At 42.7% G+C, this 25,005-nt stretch overlaps 1 protein-coding gene across 3 annotated transcripts in view; it reads right to left on the bottom strand.

Annotated features, from left to right (window-relative positions):
• The window catches only part of SEC23B (SEC23 homolog B, COPII coat complex component), a 46,654-nt gene that overhangs the window by 6,926 nt on the left and 14,723 nt on the right, over window positions 1–25,005 (bottom strand). For all 3 annotated transcript variants that reach the window (XM_039256535.1, XM_039256536.1, XM_039256534.1), the window contains 10 exons: window positions 23,437–23,560; window positions 22,316–22,396; window positions 16,248–16,337; window positions 14,734–14,840; window positions 13,151–13,304; window positions 9,182–9,259; window positions 5,795–5,956; window positions 4,406–4,492; window positions 1,440–1,595; window positions 1,009–1,074 (listed from right to left, as the gene is read on the bottom strand). In XM_039256535.1, coding sequence (XP_039112466.1) covers window positions 1,009–1,074; window positions 1,440–1,595; window positions 4,406–4,492; window positions 5,795–5,956; window positions 9,182–9,259; window positions 13,151–13,304; window positions 14,734–14,840; window positions 16,248–16,337; window positions 22,316–22,396; window positions 23,437–23,560 — 1,105 coding nt within the window. The remainder of the gene's footprint in view (window positions 1–1,008; window positions 1,075–1,439; window positions 1,596–4,405; window positions 4,493–5,794; window positions 5,957–9,181; window positions 9,260–13,150; window positions 13,305–14,733; window positions 14,841–16,247; window positions 16,338–22,315; window positions 22,397–23,436; window positions 23,561–25,005) is intronic.

Below are 25,005 nucleotides of genomic sequence, written 5' to 3'. Positions count from 1 at the left end.
ACAGCAGCTTTATTCCTAATAGCCAGCAACTGTGAACCCAGATGTCCTTCAGTGGGTGAATGATTAAGCAACTACAGTACATCTCTACCATGGAATACTACTTGGCAAGTAAAAAGGAACAAATTACTGATACATGCAATAACTTGGATGAATCTTTAGATAATCCTGTTGAGGGAAAAAAGCCAGTCCCCAAAGGTCATGCACCATGTGATTTCACATACATAACATTCTTGATGACAAAATCACAGAAGTGGAGCACACAGCAGCAGTGGCCAGGTGTCAAGAAAGGGGTGGTGGCAGAAGGGAAGTGAGAGTGACTGTACAAGGGCAAATGAGAGATCCCTGTGGTGATGGAAGTGTGCATCTGGACCATATCTACGTCAGTACCCTGGCCATGACACTGCATTATGCTTGTACAAGATGTTCCTACTGCAGAACACGAGGTAAAGAGCACAGAGAATGTCTCCGCATAATTTCCCACACCTGCTTGTAAATTTACAATTACCTCAAAAGAAAGTTTAACTTTAAACAGTGTAACAAAATGGAGGGAAAGAAAAGACTTATTTGAGAAAGACATAAATGTTAGGAATAATTAGATACAGAAGGAATCAGAGGCTAGAAAGTGAGGAGGAGGCAGAGCCAGTGGTAAGCAGGAGTAGATGTTTTTGCCCTGGACCCTTGAGGGAGGGGGGATGGAGGATGGAGGAGGGAAGAAGAGGGAGAGGGCTTGGGGAAAATGTTGCTGCATCTATGAGGAGAGCCAAATGCAGGTCACGCTACAGAGTTCTGTCCTCTGGCCGAATCTGTCATATTACCCTGTGTATTGCAGAAGGGAATCCACACCAGTGGCCCCTCCTGCCCCAGCTATGTTATTCAAAGTTTCCACTTACCCCACCCCCCCCCCAGCAAAATACATTAGGTAATTCTGTCTTTAAGGCCAAAAGGGATCCATTTGGTAACAAGTTTTTCAAAAAGACCTCCTCCCCTAGATACCTGACAATTTCTTACCTGTCCCCAAGCATACAGGTTATTGTGTGTCTGAGATGGATTCACTTTGGACAAAAGGAATCGGGCCTTTAAAAAAGCAAGACATTTAAAGATTACAATGGCATTAGTATTAGTGTAATAGTAACAAGTGTTTACAACATTTCTTTTGTTAAATTAGCATTTTTCTACCACATAGGAACCAATTTCTTTAATGTAAGCCAATAATCCCCATTTATAAGGGTTCCCGAAACATGAGGTATGTTTTATTTTGGCAACCCTCTACTTTTACGTTAACGTGTTTTTACCACTCATTTAAGAAGTCATATTTGGAAGTTTGGCTGAATGTCAATTTATGTCACCACATAAAATATTAGCTATGCCACTGGACTTATAGCCATGAAAATATGTCAGGAAACCAACAGAACATGAGAGCTGGAATTCACTTCACTTACCTGGCTGCCTCCGTGCTCTGTGTTAATGTAACGTGGCATTGGGAAGCGCGCCTGCAGAATCTCTTGAGCATCATCCAGTGGTGCCTGCAGAAGGTGCTTGAAGTTTTCGTACTCGGGCATGTCCTGGTAACCAGCTTTACGCCACTGGGCTATGGTCTGCACCAAAACAAACCAACCAAAACCATTGTGGAAACACCACAACAACAGTCTTCCTTGACACACTTGACACTCCCACCACCACTGAGAACATGTTTCCCATGAGGAAGTCTTACATCAAGAACGACGAGTTACAGAGAGGAGAGCAGAGCTGGGGAGTGTAAGTATGTGTAAGCAAAGAGGTGCAGCCAGGATACCCGCACCTACAGGTTCTCCCAGAAATGTCACAGCCATCAGTCACACCTCTTCCCTTTCTTTCTTTTTCATGTTTGTTTATTTTTGAGAGAGAGAGAGAGAGAGCAAGCAGGGGTGGGACAGAGGATCTGAAGCGGGCTCTGCACAGACAGCAGAGAGCCTGATGTGGGGCTTGAACTCAAGAACCATGAGATCATGACACCTGAGTTGAAGTCAGACACTTAACCAACTGAGCCACCCAGGCGCCCCACACCTTTCCTTTCTAACTGTACATACCAACTAGCTACAAACACCCAGGGAACAGCTGTCCCAAGGAGCTCCCTTCCTTTCCACGTCCACTGCCATCACTCGGTCCAGCCTCTCATGTCCTTACAGCTGGTAGGGAAAGGGATTTGTCGGATTCCTACGTAGAATCCATTCCCCCTTCTCTTTCCTCGGGGCACACTTCTACGCCCTTGTCTAGTGCCCTTGCCCAGTGCTTAGTGTCACACAGACTCATTCCCATCTCCCTGGGTCTCTGAGTTGGGATACTCTTAACTGGGGAGAGAACAGCTGCAAGAATCAGTGTGGGTGTTCATTAGGCAAGTTTATACAGGCAATAAACTTATCTCCCCACCTCAGCTAACACTGTGTCTCACCCTCTTTTATCCCCAAGAGCAATGCTCTAGAAAATGTCTTGCGTACACCGGAAATCAAGAAATATATGCTGACTGATTAATATATCTTTATAAGTAAACTGAAGTGCTTTCACATGTTATTTAGGGGACATTAAAAAAGAAAACAGTGAGAGGGAAATGGAATAAGAGGATGTAACAAGTGATCAATAGGTTTTAAAAACATAACTGTTCATCTGATACCAGAAAGAGGATTCTCTTTAGATGCTTCCTTCTGCAGCCTGCTCTCCCTTCTTCTCAGAGTTTCCAGTAACATTTTCCAGGTCTTAATTTTTTTTATTTACTGATTTTGAGAGAGAGAGAGCACGTGTGAGCAGTTCAAACAAGTGTGGGGGAAGGGCAGAGGAGAGAGACCATCCCAAGCAGACTCTGCACAGTCAGCACAGAGCCACCTCAGGGCCTGATCTCATAAACTGTGAGATCATGACCTGAGCCGAGATCAAGAGTCAGATGCTTAACCGACTGAGCCACCCAGGTGACCCTACCAGGTGTTAAGTGCTGACTGATTGGTGGCATGGAGGAAATGCCTATAACCTTGTTTGGGTCCAAGTATTCATCAGAACACCCACAACCAGCAGACTTGGGGCTTTTGGAGAGTGAGAACTATGTCATTATCTTTGTCTTTAGAACCCATTACTTGCATGCAAATGGAAGGTCCTCAATAAACATATGAACGAACAGGATGGGGGTTGTGGTCAGAAATGTCTGAGAGGGGTAAGCGGAAGGCCAGAAACCTAGTCATAATTACTGCCCCTATAGGAACCGGTGGGAACAACAATTGGTCACCCAAAGGCCCTTGGTCTAGGACCATTAGTGAACCCTATCGTCGGTGGGCAAGCAGCCAGCAGAGTGAGCATCAATATGCTGAAAACTATACAAATATGCATATTAATATCAGGAAACTAAGTCATTCTATTTATTTATTTATTTATTTATTTATTTCTAGGGGAGAGAGAGAGAGAGACAGCGTGAGCAGGGGAGGGTCAGAGAGAGAGGGAGTCACAGACTGAAACAGCCTCCAGGCTCTGAGCTGGCAGTCAGCACAGAGCCCGACGCAGGGCTCGAACCCATGAACCGCGAGATCATGACCTAAGCGAAAGTCGGACGCTTAACCGACTAAGCCACCCAAGCGCCCCTAAGTCATTCTAGTTATTAAGGGAATTCTGAAACACAATGTATACCTTTGCAGGACATCTGAAATCACATCTAACGTAAAGACACTAGGAAGTCATGTCAATCACTAGAACAATTTATTGACAGTAAGGAATGGACAGCCAGGAAAAGAATGTCAATGAACATAATGCTCACTGAAAGGATTTTCTTCAGAGGAGCCATTCCCTTTCTTAGGAAACCCCTTTGAGAAAGAAAGGGCTTCTCCCCTGAAAGCCATACACAGTCATCCTCGGGATCCACAGACCCATTGTAAGGGTAAGCATGCCACCGTTTTTAAAAAAATTTTATTTTTAAATAATCTCCACACCCATTGTGGCGCTCAAACTCACAACCCTAAGATCAAGAGTCGCACGCTCTACTGACTGAGCCAGCCAGGCGTCCCCCAAAGTTATTTTATCAAAGAAAAACCTTAGTCCCAAACTTACTGTTTACTAGTGACTCTCACGTAACTCTGAAAGGACAGCAGTGTGTGTGAAAAGTTGACTGAGGAAAAGTAAAGTGACCTTGCCTGACAATTCAAAAAGCAGTAAGTTATAGAGATTTACTTAGAGCAAATAAAATTAAAATTACCAAATATACAGATACCTGCCCCCCTCAGGGACCTGAAAAAAAATTTCATTCAATAGAATAAAAACTGCTATCCTCATAATAAACATGAGGACATGTTTATTGTTTTCTAAGCCCAAATTATTTCAAATGTTATCAAAACTTAAATTAATAAAAATAAAGCCAAAACAATAGTAAGGAAAGAAATTAACATCTTCTTACCTCACCAAGATAAATGACAATTTGGAAGAACGTATCCATCAGCAAAATTCTGTCAGCTAGAATGCTGCTGCTGTCCAAGAGCACGGGCTGAAGAAAGAGGGAGAGGGATGGCATTGGTCTTTCCCATTCCCACATGGCGACCACTCCAACCCACACCTGGGGGGTCCATTTAACAGCTACAAGGCTGCTTACAAAAGGCACCTGGCAGAGTGACTCTCCCTGTCTTTAAGGAAACTCCTGCTTTCTGCTCTCTGACTCAGCAGTTCTATGTATCAACTTTGTAGAAGAAACAGGCTCCGAATAATCCCTCACCAAGTAGGAAGAGAGATTAAGAACATTTTTTGCTCCAGGAACCAGAAACAATTCCAAACATTCTCAGTTCTGTGTTAGAAACATTCTCTCAAATCTACCACTGTAGATAACTGAGAACAGTGATGCCTATATGAAAAAGAACAGCTTTTAATACAAGTTTTAAAAGTTTACTACAAAATATATTTTATTATGATTTCTATCTCAGCAATAAAAGTAACATACTCATTAAGGAAAATTAGAAAATTTGTACCCAAGTACAACAAACGTTCATAATTTATTTTCACATAGTTTTTAATACTTGTATGCCAAAAAATACGTAATTTAGGAAAGTTTGTATTTTGATTTTTTTCTTATAACATCTTTTTAAAAATTTATTTTCTTAGTAACCTCTAAACCCAATGTGGGGCTTGAACTGACGATATCAAGATCAAGAATCACATGCTCTTCCAACTCAGCCAGCTGGGTGTCCCACCCTTTTTAAAAAAAATAATTTTATACTTATATTTTTTTCCCCTTTCTCTTCTTCTTCTTCCTTTATGCCCAACATGGAGCTCTAACTCACGACCCTGAGATAAAGAGTCACAAGTTCTATCGACTTAGCTAGCCAGTGCACCTTCATGTAACATTTCAATACTTTATCACATTGCATAAACTTTGTAAACATTTCTTATTTATTTTCCTACTATTAAACTCTTGGATTGTTTTCTAATCTTCCATTATAACAGTTCATTTTACTATTTCTTTGAACAAAGCTTCTTCTATATTTAGAAGGACTTCCTTCAGGCACAAGACAGATTTACTGGGTCAAAGTATATGAACACAGTAGGAAAAAAAGTACTCATACACTTTTGTAAGTTTTTTTAAACATGTAATCCTGCCTTCTACAGATAATAGCTTTCTTTATATACCCTATGACTTTTTCCTATGTGTATTTTTTAATTATCAGAAATAATGTTAAATTACTACAAAGACTCAAAGTTTTCTTTTTTTATAGCTTTGTTCTAAGAGTAAACTTGCTAGAAACAACCCATACTAGGTGATTCCAATTCTGAGAAAAGCGTTCACGTAAAACCTCACCTCTGGTGGCCCATGGAATGAATAGGAGTACAGAATGGGCTGGATCATGATGAGGGACTGGGTGAGGTCCTGCCGGGCAAAATGGTGTCTGTAATACGACGACTCGTCAGGACTGTTGTTAAACACTTGGAGAAATGGAGATCTTCTAAGATGGAACATGAACTGCATTTACATAAAAAAAAAAAAAAGAGAGAGAGAGAAAGAAAGAAAAAAGACAAATGCATACAGCTGTAACTTTCGTAGAAACCCAGATAGTGGACTTGCCTTAGGTCTCCAAAAGAGAAGCCAGATTTTAAGACAAAGGCTTCTATTTCATGTGAGCAGAAAGTACATGGTAGTACCAAGGAGAGGGGGAAGAGGGAAATGGGAAGCTGTTTAGTAGAGTTTCAGGTTTGTAGGATAAAAAATTCTGGAGATCTGTTGCATAACAATGTGAATATACTTGAAACTACTGAACTACATACTTAAAAACCATTAAGATATGGGGCGCCTGGGTAGCTCAGTCGGTTGAGTGTCTGATTTTGGCTCAGGTCATGATCTCACAGTACATGGGTTTGAGCCCCGCATCAGGCTCTGTGCTGACAGCTCGGAGCCTGGAGCCTGCTTCAGATTCTGTGTCTCCCTCCCTCTGACCCTTTCCACTTGCACTCTGCCTCTCTTCTCTCTCTCAGAAATAAATAAACATTAAAGAAATTAAAAAAGAAAAAAGAATGATTAAAAAGTCATTATGATGGTAAATTTTGAGTTTTCCACCAATTAGAAATAAACATTATTAAAATAAACATTATTAAAAAAAGAAATAAACATTATTTTTAAGAAACGGGAAGGGGCCCTGTGGGTATGTCAAAGCTTCCACATGTAAGGAGAAAGGCAAAGCAGCATTTATTTCTGGAGTCACTGGGCCAGGTTGCAGACAGAACACCTAGAGAAGCCACAGTGCAGTGGGGAAAAGGCACACTCAGGAAAGCCACAAAAGTTGTGATCACAATACAAGAAAGTACTAGTAGGATGGGATGAGAAAGGAGGGCAGCAGGAGGCTTCCCAGGCCACTGGGGTCTGAAAGACGTGCATGAGGCGGCCAGAGGGAGGGGACTCCTGCTGCAGGAGCAGCTAAGAGGGTGGAGAGCTCAGGACTCCCGCTGGTACGCTGGAGTGAGGGGTGTGTACAGGAGAGGGAAGGATAAGAGATGAGGCTAGAGAGGTGTGCTCTTTACCACAGGATCAGAAGGTGGATGACAGACTTAGCTCAATCTAAAGAGATGCCAGAACATGAAAATGTGCTGCACTGAGAAGTATAAAGCTTCCTGAGATTCCAAATATTAAACCACAGGCTCCTAAATAATAATCATGGCTGACATTCAATGCATCCTGTGTGCAAGGCACAAAGCAGTTGACAAAAACGACTTTATCCTTCCAGTAGGCCCACAAAATAGGTTCTCTTACTGTCCCTGGCTTACGGGAGAGCAAACTATGGTGGGCAACTTGCCCAAGGACACTTGCATTGAGGGGCAGAGCTGCTCTAATACAGGCATCTGGTCCCAGAGACTGAGCTTGGCCTCTAACCTAGTTGCCTCAACTGAAGGAATCTTAGAAACCACCTCATTCAATGGTGTTCAAACTGTGCTCTTAAGTCCTAGCAGATCCTTAGGGTTCGGGCTGGGGGGTGGTGAAGGGTGCTGTGGCAGCACCCTGTGGTTGAAGGTGGTGCATGGGCACAACCAGAGCAGCTGCAAGTCTATTTGCTTTATGTGCTGTCTTTTAAGGGGTCCTCTCGAAGAACGGATTCCACGGCTTTAAAGAGACTGCAAGCCACTTCTCCAGACCCATTCCCTCCTTCTAAAGGGGAAACCAACATCCAGGGGGTTCAGGACCCCATCCCAGATTGGCAGCAGCAGAGCCAGCGCTGGAACCCCACTCTGACTCTGGCAGGTCCAGGGCTCCTTCCCCAGTACTGTACAGCCTCAGCTGTTCCGGCACAGGGCCATGTGTCAGGGACCACAGAGCCCTGCCCTGGGTGGGGGGTCAAGTGAAGTGACCTCTAAGGTTCCCTTCTAATCCTAAGAGTCTAGGCTACACAAGTTCACGAATGAAACCCATGACTGCTTTCCAAATTAAGTAACTAAAAGAATAATACCTACCTGCATATCTAAGTGCTCACAAATTTAATGTTTCTTTTTTTTTTTTAAATTTCTGAGAGAGACAGCATGAGCAGGGGAGGGTCAGAGAGAGAGGGAGACACAGAATCTAAAGCAGGCTCCAGGCTCTGAGCTGTCAGCACAGAGCCTGACATGGGGCTTGAACCCACAAACTATGAGATCATGATCTGAGCTGAAGTCAGATGCCTAACTGACTGAGCCACCTAGGCGCCCCTCACAAATTTATTTAAAAATAGAAGTTTTCTACTTTCTACTTATTCCTCATTAGGACATCTCTGAGGGAAGGGAAGGGAAGGGAAGAAGTGCTGGGTTTGCCTCCTGTTCTGGAAAAAAGTCGCACTGCAAAGAGGCCACCTGGAGAGTCCTGGGCCCCAGCTGTGGAGCAGGCTCACATCCACCAAGCACTTAGTGGGCACCTGGCCCTGAGGTAAACACTCCATCCACCTCGGCCTATCATCCCCACAGCACCTACGGGGGCAAGTTCTAGTTTTCTCATTTACAGATGAGCATGGGGGTTCAGAAAGGTAAATGCACACATCCCAGACAGCGGCTTCATGCTCCCTCCTTCCCCTGTCTAATGGCTCCCAAGTGCCTGGTCCGGGCACAGAGCGGCTATTTACAGGAGCTGTTATTACTGCTGATTCACAGGTATGACGTAGCAGAGCCACTACAGATTTTTCATTAAATATCTGTCATTATTTCTGGCCCCATTTTGTTATATTCGTCTTCATTTGTGCTTCATTTTCTTGATTTGCTTCTGAAAAAGCTGCTAAATTTTTAATTTTACATATTAAGAGATTCTGTTGTGGCCTTCAGCAACAACCCTGTTTTGCCTTTTCATGGAAGTTTACATACTTCTCTTCTCCCTGCATATCATCTTTGTCCTCTGTAGGGCTGAGACACTGTCTCACAAAGACACAGAGAACTGAACAAGAGCAGAATAACCTTCATCACCTGTAGACAGAGTCTCAAAACACACCAAGTCTTCACTTTAGCCTGAGAACAGCGAGTCTTAGTTCTAAAAAAGAATTTTTTGAGAGAGAGAGAGAGAGAGAGAGAGAGAGCGCGCGCACTAGTGGGGTAGAGGGGCAGTAGGAGAGAGAAAGAGAATCTCAAACAGGGTTCACGCTCAATGCAGAGCCTGATTAAAAATAGGTTTTTTTGCAGCATGTTTGATTTTCATCACAATTTATTCTTCTGTAGTTATTAAAAAAAAACACCTATTACTTACCTGAGGATACAGAGAGAAGGAATCTGATAACCTAAAAGAAGTGGGGTCTTCTTTGTTATACTGTCCAAATTTCTGACACTGTGGAAAGAAAACAGCAAAAAGGGGGGGAAAAAAAAAAAGAGAGAGAGAGAAAAGCCAAGTTAGTGTCATCTGGAAAATGCCTACAGTAGACAGCTATGCTCTGATCTCAACTCCGGACTGAGAGTCCCAGACCAGCACTTCTCAAGCATGGCTGGGCAGACCCAGCACCCAGGGTGTTGTTAAACACAGACTGTGATTCGGCAGGTGTGTAAACATCCTGCATTTCTAACTGGCAACCTGGCAATGCTGCCGGAGGACTGCCCAGACCAGTCAGCAGCTCAGGGAGCTCTCTCAGGCACCTCTCCCATAGGTAAAAGCCCTGAAGTGTGCAGAAAACTGACAATGATAAATAAGCTTTGATGTTCTATCACTCTACAGCTCAGTTCTCCCTTTTTTCAAAAGAAATGTTCTGACCACTATTCTCTCTTCCATTCTTTATTCCCTCTTTGTTTTGCACCTCTCTTCTGGCCACTAGAGAACTGGACCTTCTGCCACTGAAGGAAAGCTCATCTCTGACAGTTACCCTCTCCTACCAAGTCTGATGACCTTGTATTGCTCTCAACTTCCTGGACTCCCCAGTACCACGAGCCAACCAGCTCCCTAAAACCTCGTGAAATTCTCCTCCACGTGCTAACACGGCACTTTCCTATCTCTCGTTCTCTCCAACTGATCCTTCTCTGTCTTGTTCCACAGCCCCTCATCTCCCTACCTCCTAACTGTGGGTTCCTTGGAGGCTAGGTCTTGGCCCCTGCTCCCATCCTCACTACTTCGACTACAAGTAACAGACCAACGTCATCTAAATCCACCCCCACATCCAGTGCTGCCTGTTAGAGGCACCCAAATGCAGGATGGCTTCTCTTGGATATATTTTTCACATGTGTAAAATAAACTGAACTATTTATTACATTAAAAAAAATTTCACCCCCCATCCCTTCTACCTCTTCCTCATCCTTGCAGTCACCCACACTTAAAACCTAAGTCAATGTCGATTTTTTTGTTTTTGATTCCATGAAGAGTTTGACCAAGTTTTATCAATTCTTCTTTCAGCATAGGTCCTGATTTCAAACCTTCCCTCCCCTCTAACTGTCCTACCACACCCTGGTCTCAGCTCCCTTGAACCTCCAGAACTGGTCTCCACTGGTCTCCATAACGGCAGTCTTTCACCCTCTAATTTATCTCATATGGTAATGGTAAATGTAAACACAAGCATCATGGTCACGGCACTCCCCTGCTTAGGACTCACACCTAAACAATCCCCCCCTGTATTGATGCAGTGACTTAACTTTAAAATCAAGGCATCCAATAGAATTGTTGAATCAATTATGTGGTGCACCTGAAGCTAAAATTACATTCTATGTCAACCACACTTCAGTAATAAAAATTAAAACAAATTCATAGAGGCGCCTGGGTAGCTCAGTTGGTTGAGCGTCCAACTCTCAATTTTGGCTCAGGTCACGATCACAGGGTTGTGGGATTGATCCTTGCATTGGGCTCTGCGCTAAGTGTGGGGTCTGCTTAAGATTCTCTCTTTCTCTCTGTCTCTCTCTCTCCCTCCCTCTCCCTCTCTCCCCTGCTCTCTCAAAAAATTTTTTTAAAAATAATAAATTCATAAATAAAATGAAGCATTCTACAATTAAGCAGCACCTTCACTGCTTTTCCCCACTGTACAACCTGGCCTCATGAGATCTCTCCTGGTCCCCAGCAAAAGCTCAAATGCACAGCCATGTCACACAGGCTTGTCCATGCTTGGCCCTGCCTTCTCATCTGTTACCCTACTCTTTTTAAGAACACTTGATTGAAGGCTCACTTTACCATGAAGCCTTTGCCAACTACTTGGACCTTCTGCTCAATTTTCAAATTGTGTTTCAAATGTTGACATTCCCAAAAAATGGTTCCATGGGACAGCCAGGGCACACATACAGCTAAATAAAATTAAATTAGGTGTTTGATCATGAACCTATGTTGTCAATTTCTATGTTAGTAAGACTACATCAATTACTGATTTACTGCTTTGTAGCTCCAAATTTACTCTTCTGCCTGGTGTAAAATGGGCTCAGGCCCTTTTAAGTATTTTTCCTGTGCCAGCTGGCATGATGTTAAGCTGTCAGTAGAGGGCACTGGAGGCAAGCATCTGTTTCAAGGTTCCAGGGTGCTCACTCAGCAGGAGTGCCTATGGCTTCCTCAGTGTTGAGCTTCTGGAGCCAGCAGCTAGCTACCCCTGTATACACTGTGTGCCTCTAGTAAGCCACTTCCTGGTGAAGAGCTCTCCTTGGCATCCCGAGGGTAGACTTTCATCCAGTTCCAGGAAGTGAATTTCTGTCAAGCTCTTCTGGCATGATACAAGAGTGACTTCCTTGCCATGAGGGATTCAGTGAGCCATGGCTGTGCCCTCCCACCTAGATCAGCCCTGGGAGGGAGTTCTTTCTTGGGGGCTCTACCTCAGCCTAGAAGTAATGGCTGCTGCATATTCACTCTTCCTACATTCTTCAGACTTCTCTTTGCTTCTTACTACCAGCTAATCCCTCACCATTCAAAACCTCTATTGTGAGTCCTTTTTTATTATTAAAAATTGTTTCTTAATGTTTACTCATTTTTTTGAGAGAGAGAGACACACACAGAGAGTGTGAGTGGGGGAGGGGTAGAGAGAGAGGGAGACACAGAATCTGAAGCAGGTTCCAGGCTCCGAGTTGTCAACACAGAGCCTGACGCAGGGCTTGAACTCACATGAACCATAAGATCATGACCTGAGTTGGAGCTGGACACTTAACCGACTGAGCTACCCAGGCATCCCTGTTTTTTTATTTTTTTATATTAAGTAGTTGCTCATCAATGAAATCAATTTTTAAAATTTTATTTATTTATTTTGAGAGAGAGAGAGCAGGGGATGGGCAGAGGGAGAGAGAATCCCAAGCAGGCTCCACGTTGTCAGCAAAGACCCCAATGTGGGGCTTCAACCCAAGAACCATGAGATCATGACCTGAGCAGAAATCAAGAGTCTGTCACTTAATCTTTGACCCACCCAGGAGCCCCAGTCTTTTTTTTCTTTTTTTAAGAGAGAGAGAGTGTGTGTGTATGTGCTGGTTAGGGACAGAGAGAGGGGAAACAGAATCTTAAGCAGGCTCCACGTTCCATATGGAGCCCGTCATGGGACCTGAGATTACGACCTGAGCCGAAATCAAGAGTCAGACACTCAACCGACTGAGCCACCCAGGGGCCCTGTGATAGTAATTTTTAAGTAAAACTTTCCTTGCTTAAATTACTGTGATAGATCTCTCCTGATTCCACCCAGAACAACACGAGGCGTCTCTACACTCACTGAGCCATGGATCCTTACTGCTGAAAAAAATCCCTTAGATCTGGAGAGAAAATATAGACCCACAGCATCCACAGAGACACATCTAAAACAACTCTTACAGTACACAGATTTGCATCTTTCTCCAAATGTCCTGTGCCTGTCATTCCTTCCTAACAGTAATGTAAGCCTTTGAGGGGAAAACGTATGTGCAAATGTGTTTGGTTTAAGGTAAGCAACACAAAGTTCTTGTTGACTGAATGTATGAAATGACAGGTTTAAGCACCAGATTTCTTTTTTTTTTTTTAATGTTTTTTTTTTTTTATTTATTTCTAGGAGAGAGAGAGAGAGAGACAGCGTGAGCAGGGGAGGGTCAGAGAGAGAGGGAGTCACAGACTGAAACAGGCTCCTGGCTCTGAGCTGGCAGTCAGCACAGAACCCGACGCGGGGCCCGAACCCACGAACCGCGAGATCATGACCTAAGCGAAAGTCGGACGCTTAACCGATAAGCCACCCAGGCGCCCCAGCACCAGCTTTCTTTTCTCAATGTAGAGCAGAGTCTAAGACTGAACCTGGTGCCACGGTGCCCAGCTTACCAGTCGTATGAGCTGTCGGTCCAGCCACCGGAGCACATCGGGCCCTTCCTCTGACTCTGCGCGGAACACCCCCAGCCGAGCCATCAAGACTGCCGCCGCCTCCTGGTCAAATGCTGCTTCTATGTGTCTCAGCTGGCTCTGCGCATCTGCCCAACTGACAATTTCAGAATGAGTGACGTGCTTACATTCAGGAGAGACCAGAAAGCCAGATTTCTGTTAAGACAAAGAAACCTAAGTCCTGTTACTTCGTGTAAGGCAACATAGATTCGAACTCCACTGTAAGGAATCAAAGGAATTTTACATACATTTCATTTGCCTTCATGTGATCTCTGAAGACTGTAAGTGCCGAGGAAAAATTATGGAGAACTTCTCAATGTTCTACAAGATATCATGAGAGTAGATACCCAAAAGGTACCTAAGTCTCCAGTTCCTTCCTCTAGGTCAATCTTGCAAAAATCTGTATGTCTACAAATATACTGGATGACTTTCCAGCATCATACCCAGGGCAGAAAGAATTAGCACATATAACAAAGTTTTCTAAACGAATAAAGACACTATGAACAAAACTGAAAGACAACAGACCAGAACCAGATATGAACAACAGACAATAATCATCCAAAATACATAGAGCCCCTGCAAATCAATGAACAAGAAAAAGAAACAGGTTTTACAAAATGGGCAGAGACGATCACAGAAAGAAATATATATAGCCGATAAACATGAAAAGTGCTCAATTCATTAATAAACAGAAAAATACATATAAAAGTGGCTACCTATATATTAGTATATTATATATATAGCTGCTCTATATTAGCATGTTAGAGATCAATAATATTCATTATTAATGAGAAGACAGGACTCTCCTTACCCTATTGGGGAGAATATGAATTAACTTCTTAGGATAATTTTGCAGGATACAAAATTCTACTTCTATGAAGTGGCTAGAAAGAAATACTCATATACACAAAGACATAAACACATGAATGCTGCACTGTTGGAAGGAAGGTAGGACCTGAAATTCCTCAAAGAGAGGAGTGGTACATCCCATCCAAACCATGCAATGCTGTGCAGCCATTACAGCGAGTGAGGAACTCACAGGTATTGATGTCAAAGATGTCCTTGACACGGTATTGAGAAAGTTTCTAAGTATACTAATATAAGAAGCCATACATGCATATAACACACATATACAATATACATAGAAATGGGACTGTGAAGATGAATACCAGTGTAGTCATAGCATCTCACCTCTGGGGAGAGTAGACAGAGACCCATTCTTTATACACTTATGAGCAGCTTGAATCTTTTACAAGGAGAATGTATTTATGGGTTACTTATCTGACGATAATGAAAATTAATTTTTAATGAACTTATTCTTACTGAAAGAGGATTCTTCTAGGCAAGTGACTACAGGCCTAACTAGGTTAGCCACCAATGTCTCTTCCTCCTTCTCCAATCAAATGAGCCAGTGAGACTGGTGAGAACTACTCAGCAGAATTATGAAGATAAACTAAGAGATGTTAAGTGATCTCTTCAAAGGAAAAGCACTGATGGCTCCAGAGAAAGGAAACCGGGATGCTCACTTTCGGGCAATGGTGGTCACGCGGATGCGCCTCTGGGTGCTGGAGTGTTGATACTGCGTGACAAACTGGATGGCGCCTCTGCCTCCTTGGGGGATCGGGGCGTTGTGCTGCGGGCAACAGGCCACACACCTGGTTACTGTCACAGGCATGACTCAAACACATATGGTCACAGAGCCCACTGTGCTCTTCCTAAAATGACTAACACAGTGGTGACAGCAAGGTTCTTGATGAGCTCTGAACGGTACATTTAAAATCTGGGCATTTCACTGTACATAACTTTTACCTCAAAAAAAAAAAAAAAGCCATATTCAAGTAAATATTAAACTCAAGAGGGGCGCCTGGGTGGCTTAGTTGGTTAAGCGTCCGACTTTCGCTTAGGTCATGATCTCGCGGTTCATGGGTTCGAGCCCCGTGTCGGGCTCTGTACTGACTGCCAGCTCAGAGCCTGGAGCCTATTTCAGAGTCCGGGACTCCCTCTCTCTCTGACCCTCCCCTGCTCACGCTGTCTCTCTCTCTCCTAGAAATAAATAAAACATTAAAAAAAAATTTTAATAAACTCAAGTTACTGATATGCATGCGAAGTGTTTAGGGATGAAAGACACAACAGGAATTTGTCTTAAAGCAAAGTAAAATACGGTAAAACGGGAACTAGAATCTATAGAACTATAGATTCTAAGTGGAAGGTGACAATACCTATAATTATACAGATATTCACTCTACAATTCTTTTCATTTTTCTGTACATTTGAATTTTTCTATTTTTTTTCTTTTTTAATGTCTTATTTATTTCTAAGAGAAAGAGAGACAGCGTGAGCAGGGGAGGGTCAGAGAGAGAGACACACACAAAATCCGAAGCAGGCTCCAGGCTCTGAGCTAGCGGCCAGCACAGAGCCCGACGTGGGGTTCGAACCCACGAACCGCAAGATTATGACCCAAGCCGAAGTCAGACACCCAACCGACTGAGACACCGAGGCGCTCCCATTTGAATTTTTCTAAATAAAATAATGAGGAAAAACTGACACACTCAAAAAAAATTCACCAACATTATGAAGGCTGGTAGAAAGCTATTCTTCTCCTAATGAACTTATCAGTTCAATAATTTAAGTGATGAAAGCAATCTGCTGTCTGACTCTGACCAAACCCTGAAAGGAAAAAAAGGGTCATGCCAGACAGGTATTAGACAAATACAAGCCCAAAGAAGCATTAGTCTGCAGAGAAAGAAGCCAGAGGTCACCAGTCTGTAATAAATCAGAAAACCTAGGGGTGCCTGGGTGGCTCAGTCAGGTAAGCATCTGACTCAATTTCAGCTTAGGTCATGATCTCACAGTTCATGAGATCAAGTCCCATGTTGGGCTCTGTGCTGATACTGCAGAGCATGCTTGGAATTCCTCTCTCTCTGTCCCTCTGCCACTCACACACGCACAATTCTCTCTCAAAATAAATGAACATTTAAAAATAAATAAATAAATCAGAAAATACAACACCAAGACATGAATACTCATAAACCCAACTCACTTGATTGACTACTTCAAAATAGATGCCGAGCGTAGATGTGGGATCCAGGCCACAAATTTTCCACTGACTTGTGCCACCAACACCAAGCTCCTGGGGTAAGAAAAGGAATTAAAAATAAAAACAAAAAAGCTACTATGGTTAATGCTGATGAAGAGCACTGACTCTAAGAATGGTAGGCTACTTAGAAGATCTCATCCCAAATGAAAATTTAAATTTAACTAAAAAAAGTACAATTAGAAGCCAGAATAAGGTTTAAGACTTATTACAGGACTCTAAAACTAAGTTTTTTATATTAGAACTTGGACCAATTTCCATTATATCACCAAGATAGCGCTTTTTCTCGACAGACAGACAGACACACACACACACACACACACACACTGTAATACTGAAGTTAGCTGAAATAATCAAGTCAGAGTTAGAATTATCTTGAAAGTTACCTTGAAAGTTTCACCTTTATTATTAGAACAGGAAATAGTTACAGAACATTAGTTATTAAATATAATTTTTAATCCAGTTCTTTTACCCAAAAGCTACATATAAATCTTTGTAAAAGAATTTAGATTTTAGTGGTGCGAAGGCTGCTTTTTATTGACTAGTTGAAGGACTCCCAATGATAAATGAAGTTCACTGAAATGTGAAGAGTGTTGCTGTTTTAAGCAGGACATCTACAAGAAAAGGCTGCAGGTGTCAAAAATACCTAGAATTGCCAACCAAGATCACTAGATTCTGCAATATACGCTCTTATCATTCAGTGACTATTACCCATTTTAACATGCTTCATCAAAATGCAGAATAGTGCTTTTATTTTTTTTTAACATTTATTTATTTTGAGAGACAGAGTGTGAGCAGAGGAGGGCAGAGAGAGAGGGAGACACAGAATCCAAAGCAGGCTCTAGGCTCCAAGCTGTCAGCCCAGAGCCTGATGCGGGGCTTGAACTCAGGAACGTGAGATCATGACCTGAGCTAAAGTCGGCCACCCAACCGACTGAGCCACCCAGGCGTCCCAGAATAGTGTTTCTATTTATTTATTTATTTATTTATATTTTTTATTTTTTTAAAATATTTTTATTATTTCTAGGAGAGAGAGAGAGATAGCTTGAGCAGTGGAGGGTCAGAGAGAGAGGGAGATACAGACTCTGAAATAGGCTCCAGGCTCTGAGCTGGCAGTCAGCACAGAGCCCGACGCGGGGCCCGAACCCACGAACTGCGAGATCATGACCTAAGCGAAAGTCGGACGCTTAACCGACTAAGCCACCCAGGCGCCCCCCAGAATAGTGTTTTTAAAAAGAAGTTTATTTGAGAGAGAACGAGCAGGGGAAGGGCAGAGAGAGAGAGGAAAAGAGAGAATGCCAAGCAGACTCTATGCTGTCAGTACAGAGCCTAATGTGGGGCTTGATCCCACAAACCATGAGATCATGACCTGAGTCAAAATCAAGAGTTGGATGCTTAACCAAGTGAGTCAACCAGGCACCGCCAGGATACTATACTTTTTAGGAAGTGATGTGAGTATGCATCGAGAGGGTCATATTTCTTTTGTACAACTCCAAATTGTACACTGCACCCAAATTGGACACTGCCAGGTGCATAAAGCTGATACCACTGTGGTCTCTATTAAGCCATGCCAGGAGCCTTCGTACCTGGCCAAAGAACCAGCAATCCCAGGAAAGAGACAGTCAGAGGGCGAAGGCTCCAGGCTCTGAGCTAGCTGTCAGCACAGAGCCCAACGTGGGGCTTGAACCCACGAGCCGTGAGATCATGACCTGAGCCGAAGTTGGACGCTTAACTGAGCCACCCAGGCGCCCTGCCAAGGGAACATTCTTAAGAGAAATCACAGAACAGCTCTAAGTGGAGAGAGGAGAGGACACTGTTTCATCAGTATTTCCAAAGCAAGTTGGTGAGATGGATGGATTTGTGCATGTTCACCTTCCCTTTTAGTGGTCTTTTCTAAAAGAAGCAGGGAACATCTGTTGGAAGGTGAAGGGCCACACCCAGGGAAAATGGCAAAGAAGTAAAAGAAAATTGCATGCCTCCCTTTCTTGGCTTACCAATCCCTTCTTCCAAATATTCCCATACCACAACTCAAGTTTTAATATATGCAACTTCTTAAAGTTTCAAATCAAGGGGTTCAGAGTATGCCACTGCAAAATATACCACTCTCACATAAGGATTATTTTAAGCTGAAAGTAGTTTGAAAAGGCTGAAAAACTCTCTGCCCTCCTATTAGGAAGGGTAGGATGATTCTCAATCATCAAAGACAATTCTAGATACTTATCAGCTCAGAGGTGGCACAAGACAAAACTATACAACAAACCTGCTGGACCAATAACCCTCCTTCTCTTCCATTACCTCCCCCCATCTATCTGCCTTTCCACACTGTGCCGGTCCTAGAGGCTCAAAGTGCCTTTCCTGTATCTTGTCATTTTTCTACAGATTTACCATTCTTTTGTTAAGATGCCACATAACCCAAATTCTAACCATCCCTCTGAGTTACTCATTACTGAGTCCATACATGCAACGTGTTAATGTGCAATGCATGTGTTAATTTTTTCTCTTATGAAACCTGTCCTTTGTTAGTCTTGTTTGCAGGGCCCCAGCCAATAAAATCAATATGCGTATACAAAAAGAATATTTTCCCTCTTCTATAAGCACCAATGCTTGAGTGGGCCACAAACCCTCCAGAGCCCCAGAAATACATTTTCTCACTGAAACACAAATTCCCTATGGAAGCATTTACCTTGAGTAACTATAAAGATAAAATCAGGATATCACCATTTGATAATCTCCAATAAAACATAATGATTTGAGTAACAATAATCAATGGACGTTAGCAAGCAAGATATTCTTATTGTGCTACAATCATGTTCAACAGATTTCTTGCTAACAACTAAAAGGAAATGTACCCTTATAAGAGAAAAATGTGGGGCAGCCATCCTCTTCACCACACAGTCTAACTAAGCACCACTAACACAGAGGACCTGATAGATATGCCTCTTGAAGAAACACACATGAGTTATAAGATTACTCAGGAACTGCGGTGGACAAAAAGGTCTAACCTGAATCTAATCACTAATCTAACTTCCCTTTCTTTCTTTTTTTTTTTTTTAACAAATAGTTTATTGTCAAGTTAGTTTCCATACCCAGTGCTCATCCCCACAAGTGCCCTCCTCCATGCCCATCTCCCCCCTCTCCCCCACACCCATCAGTCCTCAGTTTGTTCTCAGCATTCAAGTCTCTCACGGTTTGCCTCTCTCCCTCTCTGCCACGATTTCCCCCCTTCTTCTCCCCACGGTGCTCCGTTAAGTTCCTCCTAATCCTCCTATACGTGCAAATATATGGTATTTGTCCTTCTCTGCCTGACTTTCACTAATCTAACTTCCACTTTATAGAAAATACAGAGAGGAGAGAAACCCATTCACCTTGAGGGTGTTATGCTGAGTGAAATAAGTCAGGCAGAGAAGGACAGATACCATATGTTTGCATGTATAGGTGGATTAGGAGGAACTTAATGGAGGACCGGGGGGAGAAGGGGAAAAATAGTGGGGAAGATGGAGGGAGGCAAACCATGAGAGACTCTTAAATGCCTAGAACAAACTGAGGGCAGATGGGGGTGAGGGTGATGGGAAGGGGGGTAATGGGCATGGAGGAAGGCACTTGTGAGGATGAGCACTGGGTGTTATATGGAAACCAACTTGAAAATAAGCTATTTTTAAAAATTAATTAATTAAAAATAAATAAATAAATAAATAAAAAGAAATCTGTTCACTGCCATCTCAAGGAAACAAATATCCTGAAAATGTGCGGTACTCTACTGTAGAAGAGATGGACACTTGGCACTGTTTCTTCAACAAATCAATGTCATCAAACAAAACAAGCAAAAAACCCCAAAGAACAGGAAGACCATTCCAGATTTAAAAAGACTAAGGATATATAACACTAGATGCAATACTGGTGAGAGGGTGGAAAAAACAGCTACAAAGGGCATTTGGGGCAAATTTTGGGAAAGAACATGCTAGATACAGATGATATTAGCAAATCATTTTTTCTTAGGTTTGATATAATGTTGTGGTAGGAGAACATCCTTACTTTTAGAAGATGCACACTCAAAGACTAAGTGTCGTGACACTGCAACTTGTTTTCAAAGGTTTTGAAGAAGTATGATAAAGCGAATATGGCTGATAAGAACCAGATAGACAAAATAAATATTACAAAGATAGAGGACAGCAATTAAGGCAAAATGTTAACAATTACCAACTCTAAATGGTGGGTATACTTCTTTAACCTTCTCTGTATTTCGTCCCTCTTGGCATCCTCCACCCCGCTCCCAAAATCTCATAGCTGAATCTCTACTGGTTCCTAAAACAGCTAATGAGATTCATAAAGTTAACTTCATAAGCAGATTTTAAGTCTATGGAAAATATTTTGGAACAGGAAATATTCCAAACCCCTGCCAGGAATTAGGGGTATAAGTCCCCTTGTACACTGGGATGATGAGTGACTCCTCAGATGCCTTACCCAGGGAATTACAAGAATAGTCTCTCAAATCACTTTGCCTCTGGCAACTTCAACAAAAGGTTAACCAAAGTAGTCACTAAGTATTATACTAAGCGAAGTAAGTCTGGCAGAGGAAGACAAATGCCATATGATTTTACTCATATGTGAAATTTAGAGAACAAACTGAAGGTTGATGGAGAAAGGTGGGCAGGGGATGGGCTAAATAGGCAATGGGCATTAAGGAGGGCACTCGTGATGAGCATTGGGTGTGGTATGTAAGTGATGAATCACTAAATTCTACTCCTGAAACCAATATTGAGTTGTACATTAACTAACTAGAATTAAAAAAAAAAAAAAAAAAACTTGAAACAAAAATACAAAAAACAAAGTAGTCACTAAGTACACATTCACTGCTGATGAAGACAAAAGTGAGGATGTGAGGGGTGCCTGGGTGGTTCAGTCCATTAAGTGTCGAACTTTGGCTCAGATCATGATCTCATGGTTCATGGGTTCCAGCCCCACACTGGGCTCTGTGCTGACAGCTCAGAGCCTGGACTCTGCTTCAGATTCTGTGTCTCCTATGCTCTCCACTCCTCCCCTGATCATTCTCTCTCCCTCTCTATCTCAAAAATAAACAAAGAAAAATGAGGAAGAGAAAGATGGAAAAAAAAGATGAAATCTAGTGTGGGCCTCCCTCGTGCCAGGGGCTGTTCTGCACGTTTTACCTGAACTTACTCATTTAGCCCTCCCAACAGATAACGATTACTATGTCCGCTTCCTAGATAACAACGTTGAGTCCCAGAGCGATTAAGTACCTCATCCAGGCCACAAGACTAGCAGGGTAGATGTGTGCCCTTGTATCATGTCTGGCTCTAGAGTCCAGTGTGTCCTCATTGAAGAGGACAACCAAGGAAGGATATAATTGTCACAACTCCAGCGAAGAACCACCCTGGAGAGGCCTCACTGGACCCAATGGTCTGTCTCCCGGCAGCTAAAGTATAAGCAGAGGAAATGAGCCACCAGCAAAGTCACCTCACCATCTAGTGGTAACTTAACTTTGTTCACATATTCTCAAAGCATGTTACCCAAAGAACATAGCTGTGTACATATAACAACAGTGTCATTCATGCCCAACCAACTCAAAATGGTCTCTGAACAGTGAGACAAAGGTATCACTTCTAAGGGCAACACACAGAGCTAAATCTCTGAAGGATTTAGCTGAATGCCTGCCTTGCTACACAGAATACCTTGTGGCTCACTGGCACAGAGACCCAAACAAGGGCAGTGGGGTCAAGGGAGTCCGGGCTCTAGCTCCTCTCCTCCTTATCAGCTCCGACCCAGAGAGTAAGATACCTGAACTCTCTGAGCCTCAGTTTTCTCCTCTGACCCTTTAGGTAGATGGAAGGACAGACAGAAATGATAGCACCTCTCAGCGTCGTGGTTGTCGGTAAGAGTCGGCCCTTTTCCCCTCACCACAGACACATCCCAACAAGTGACATAAGGCTGCCCCACTGACATTTCTAACAAAATAAATCCTGGGGTACAGGGTGTGAGAATAATGGAGTTTTCCTTACATTTTCTGACACACATGGTCCTTTCACATTCAGAGACACACAAGGACCAATGGCTCCTGCAACTTTCAGTTCCCGAGAAGTCTAAAACGGAAATACAAGAGAGCATCAAGTTAAAATTCATTGAGAACAATCCTCTCACGAAATACACAACAAAACTTACAGGAAGAATATGGCAGTGTTATCATTCCATTGTAAAGAAATCCTATGTGGATAATTCTCTTACAAACTTTTCCGTGACCACTGTAATTGGATAAAAACTTTAATAAAATCCTCCTTTAGAAACTGCATTGACTTTGTTTCTAAGATAATGCAGCGTTTTGAACTTTCTCACCTTAGAAATTATTGTACACATAGAGGAAATAATTCTGCCAAAAACATACTTTTTTTCCAATCCCAAGTACTTAGCTGTGATTATTTACAATTTCGGATCAGTGGATATACTGTTTTATGTTGCTTTAAAAATGCTTAATTAATGAACTCCAATATACCTACCCGGCCAACATACTTAGACTTTTAAATCTCAATTAAGAAAGAAAAAAAAAACTCAAACATTTGAGAAGCCTGTTTAAAGTTTAATCCAGATGATTTAAGATTATCTCTAATTCTCAAAGTAATAATCCCAATCGTATGGTGTAACAGCCCCTTCTAATGTTTTCTCAATGACTTAGAATGTTAAGTGTTTAGGGCTTTCAGTCCCTACAAGAAAAAGCAGGACCCAAACTCCCACTGCTGCTCTATTTCCAAGTGCTCCGGTTAGTCTGCAGGCAGACACTGAATATAAACATGGGTGTGTGAATGTGGGGGCCCATACCAACGGCCAGGGGGGCGCTCAGCACCAGGCGGCAGCCTCTGTGCTCAGCCCACCACCCCTTCCTTGGCTTGCTGTCCCAGAGCAGGACCGAGCAGAGCCTACAGGGCACTCAGACACCTCTTTGCATAAAACATTAATAAATATACAGGTCATCCTCAAGAAGCAAATATACCCTGTTCAACTATTTTGCTGGGAACTCTTTAACTTACGTTTTGGTGCCTGTGTCCACCAAGGTGAGACTTCTACAAGTCTGACTACTAAATAAATAAGAACACTCCTCTTCCATTAAAATTTTAGAAAGCTATCATACCTTCACTTCCAAAGTAGCACCGAACGCCATGCGAAAATGTCCATTGAAATCTTTACTAAAAATTCTTTGAAATGTCTGCTTGAAGAGAGAGGTGTTGAAAGAGTCTCCCATCACCATGTGGCCTCTAGGAGAGAAAAGAAGAAAGTGGACATTTAGGATGACTGAAAGCCACTCAGGTGCTTCCATGGTGTTCAAAAATAGTAATTTTTAAAAATATTTTTTGGGGCGCCTGGGTGGCTTAGTCGGTTAAGCGTCCGACTTTCGCTTAGGTCATGATCTCGCGGTTCGTGGGTTCGTGCCCCGCGTCGGGCTCTGTGCTGACTGCCAGCTCAGAGCCTGGAGCCTGTTTCAGTCTATGACTCCCTCTCTCTCTGACCCTCCCCTGCTCATGCTGTCTCTCTCTCTCTCCTAGAAATAAATAAAACATTTAAAAAAAATATTTTTTATAGTTTCTTTCTTTATTTTGAGAGAGAGAATGCGCATGAGTGGGGGAGGGGCAGAGAGTGAGAATCCAAAGCAGACTTCACTTTGTCAGCATGGAGACCGATGTGGGGCTCGAACTCATGAAACATGAGATCATGCCCTGAGCTGAAGTCAAACACTTAACTGACTGAGCCAACCAGGTGCTCCCAAACAGCAATTTAAAGATGGAAAAAAAATCCCACACCTGTGAAGGTGCTACTAATTTAAATGGGAAACAGCAAGTTCATTTGTACTTAGGAAAAACACTATTTTCAAAACATCAAAGATAGGAGTCCTTAGAACAGTTCTAAATCTGTCCTACAGAGGTGGTCAGACGAATCTGTACGTGATACAATCTCATACTATACACCCCCATACGTTACAACAAGGAGTGCCTATACAAACTGGTGAAGTCCGAGCAGGGTCTGTAACACACTTCATTCTATCATACCATGTCAATTGCTGGTTGTGACACTGTGCTATATTTCTATGATGCTACCACTGGAGTTGCTAAATGGAAGACCATTGACAGACCTCTCTGTAGTATTTTTGTAATTTCTTATGAATCTTCAATTATTTCAAAAGAACCCTTCACTGGTAAACCCACAGGTTTAATGGTTCATCTACTGAGGAAATGTGTCCAGCTCCCCTCACTCACTCTTCTCTGATAGGGGAAAATACCCAGGCTGCGGGAAATCCTTTTCAGGTTAATTAACTGCCTCAAAACATTGGATCTTTGGCTGTATGTGAATTATCTCTAGTGTATGAATACCTATATTCATCCCTTTTTGAAGTTAGAGGGAAATACTGGTCAAAATTGCAGCAGTTCATATATTTGGGCAGATAAGCACCACCTGATGCAACTTATGCACCTAGTCCTTGATCATCAACGAGATTTCAGAATGAGGCAGGACACAAGGTCATCTGGTCCAGCTATCTCAAGAGTGCCTGACCCCTCCAGGAACAGAAATGGCTCTTTGGCCCATTATAGTCCACCCTTCTCACCTTGCTTAGTCATGGGATCCATGGTTTCCTGGAAAAAACCTACATTTCCACATGCAGCCTGCCTTGCATGTGGCCACGTAACTCAGCTTTGTTTGTTGGAGG

Source organism: Hyaena hyaena, unplaced genomic scaffold, assembly GCF_003009895.1.
Source record: "Hyaena hyaena isolate Hyena2069 unplaced genomic scaffold, ASM300989v1 scaffold_579, whole genome shotgun sequence".
NCBI classification, from domain to species: Eukaryota; Metazoa; Chordata; class Mammalia; order Carnivora; family Hyaenidae; genus Hyaena; species Hyaena hyaena.
Note: the sequence above shows the minus strand (reverse complement) of the source record. Positions and strands in the feature narration are given on the sequence as shown.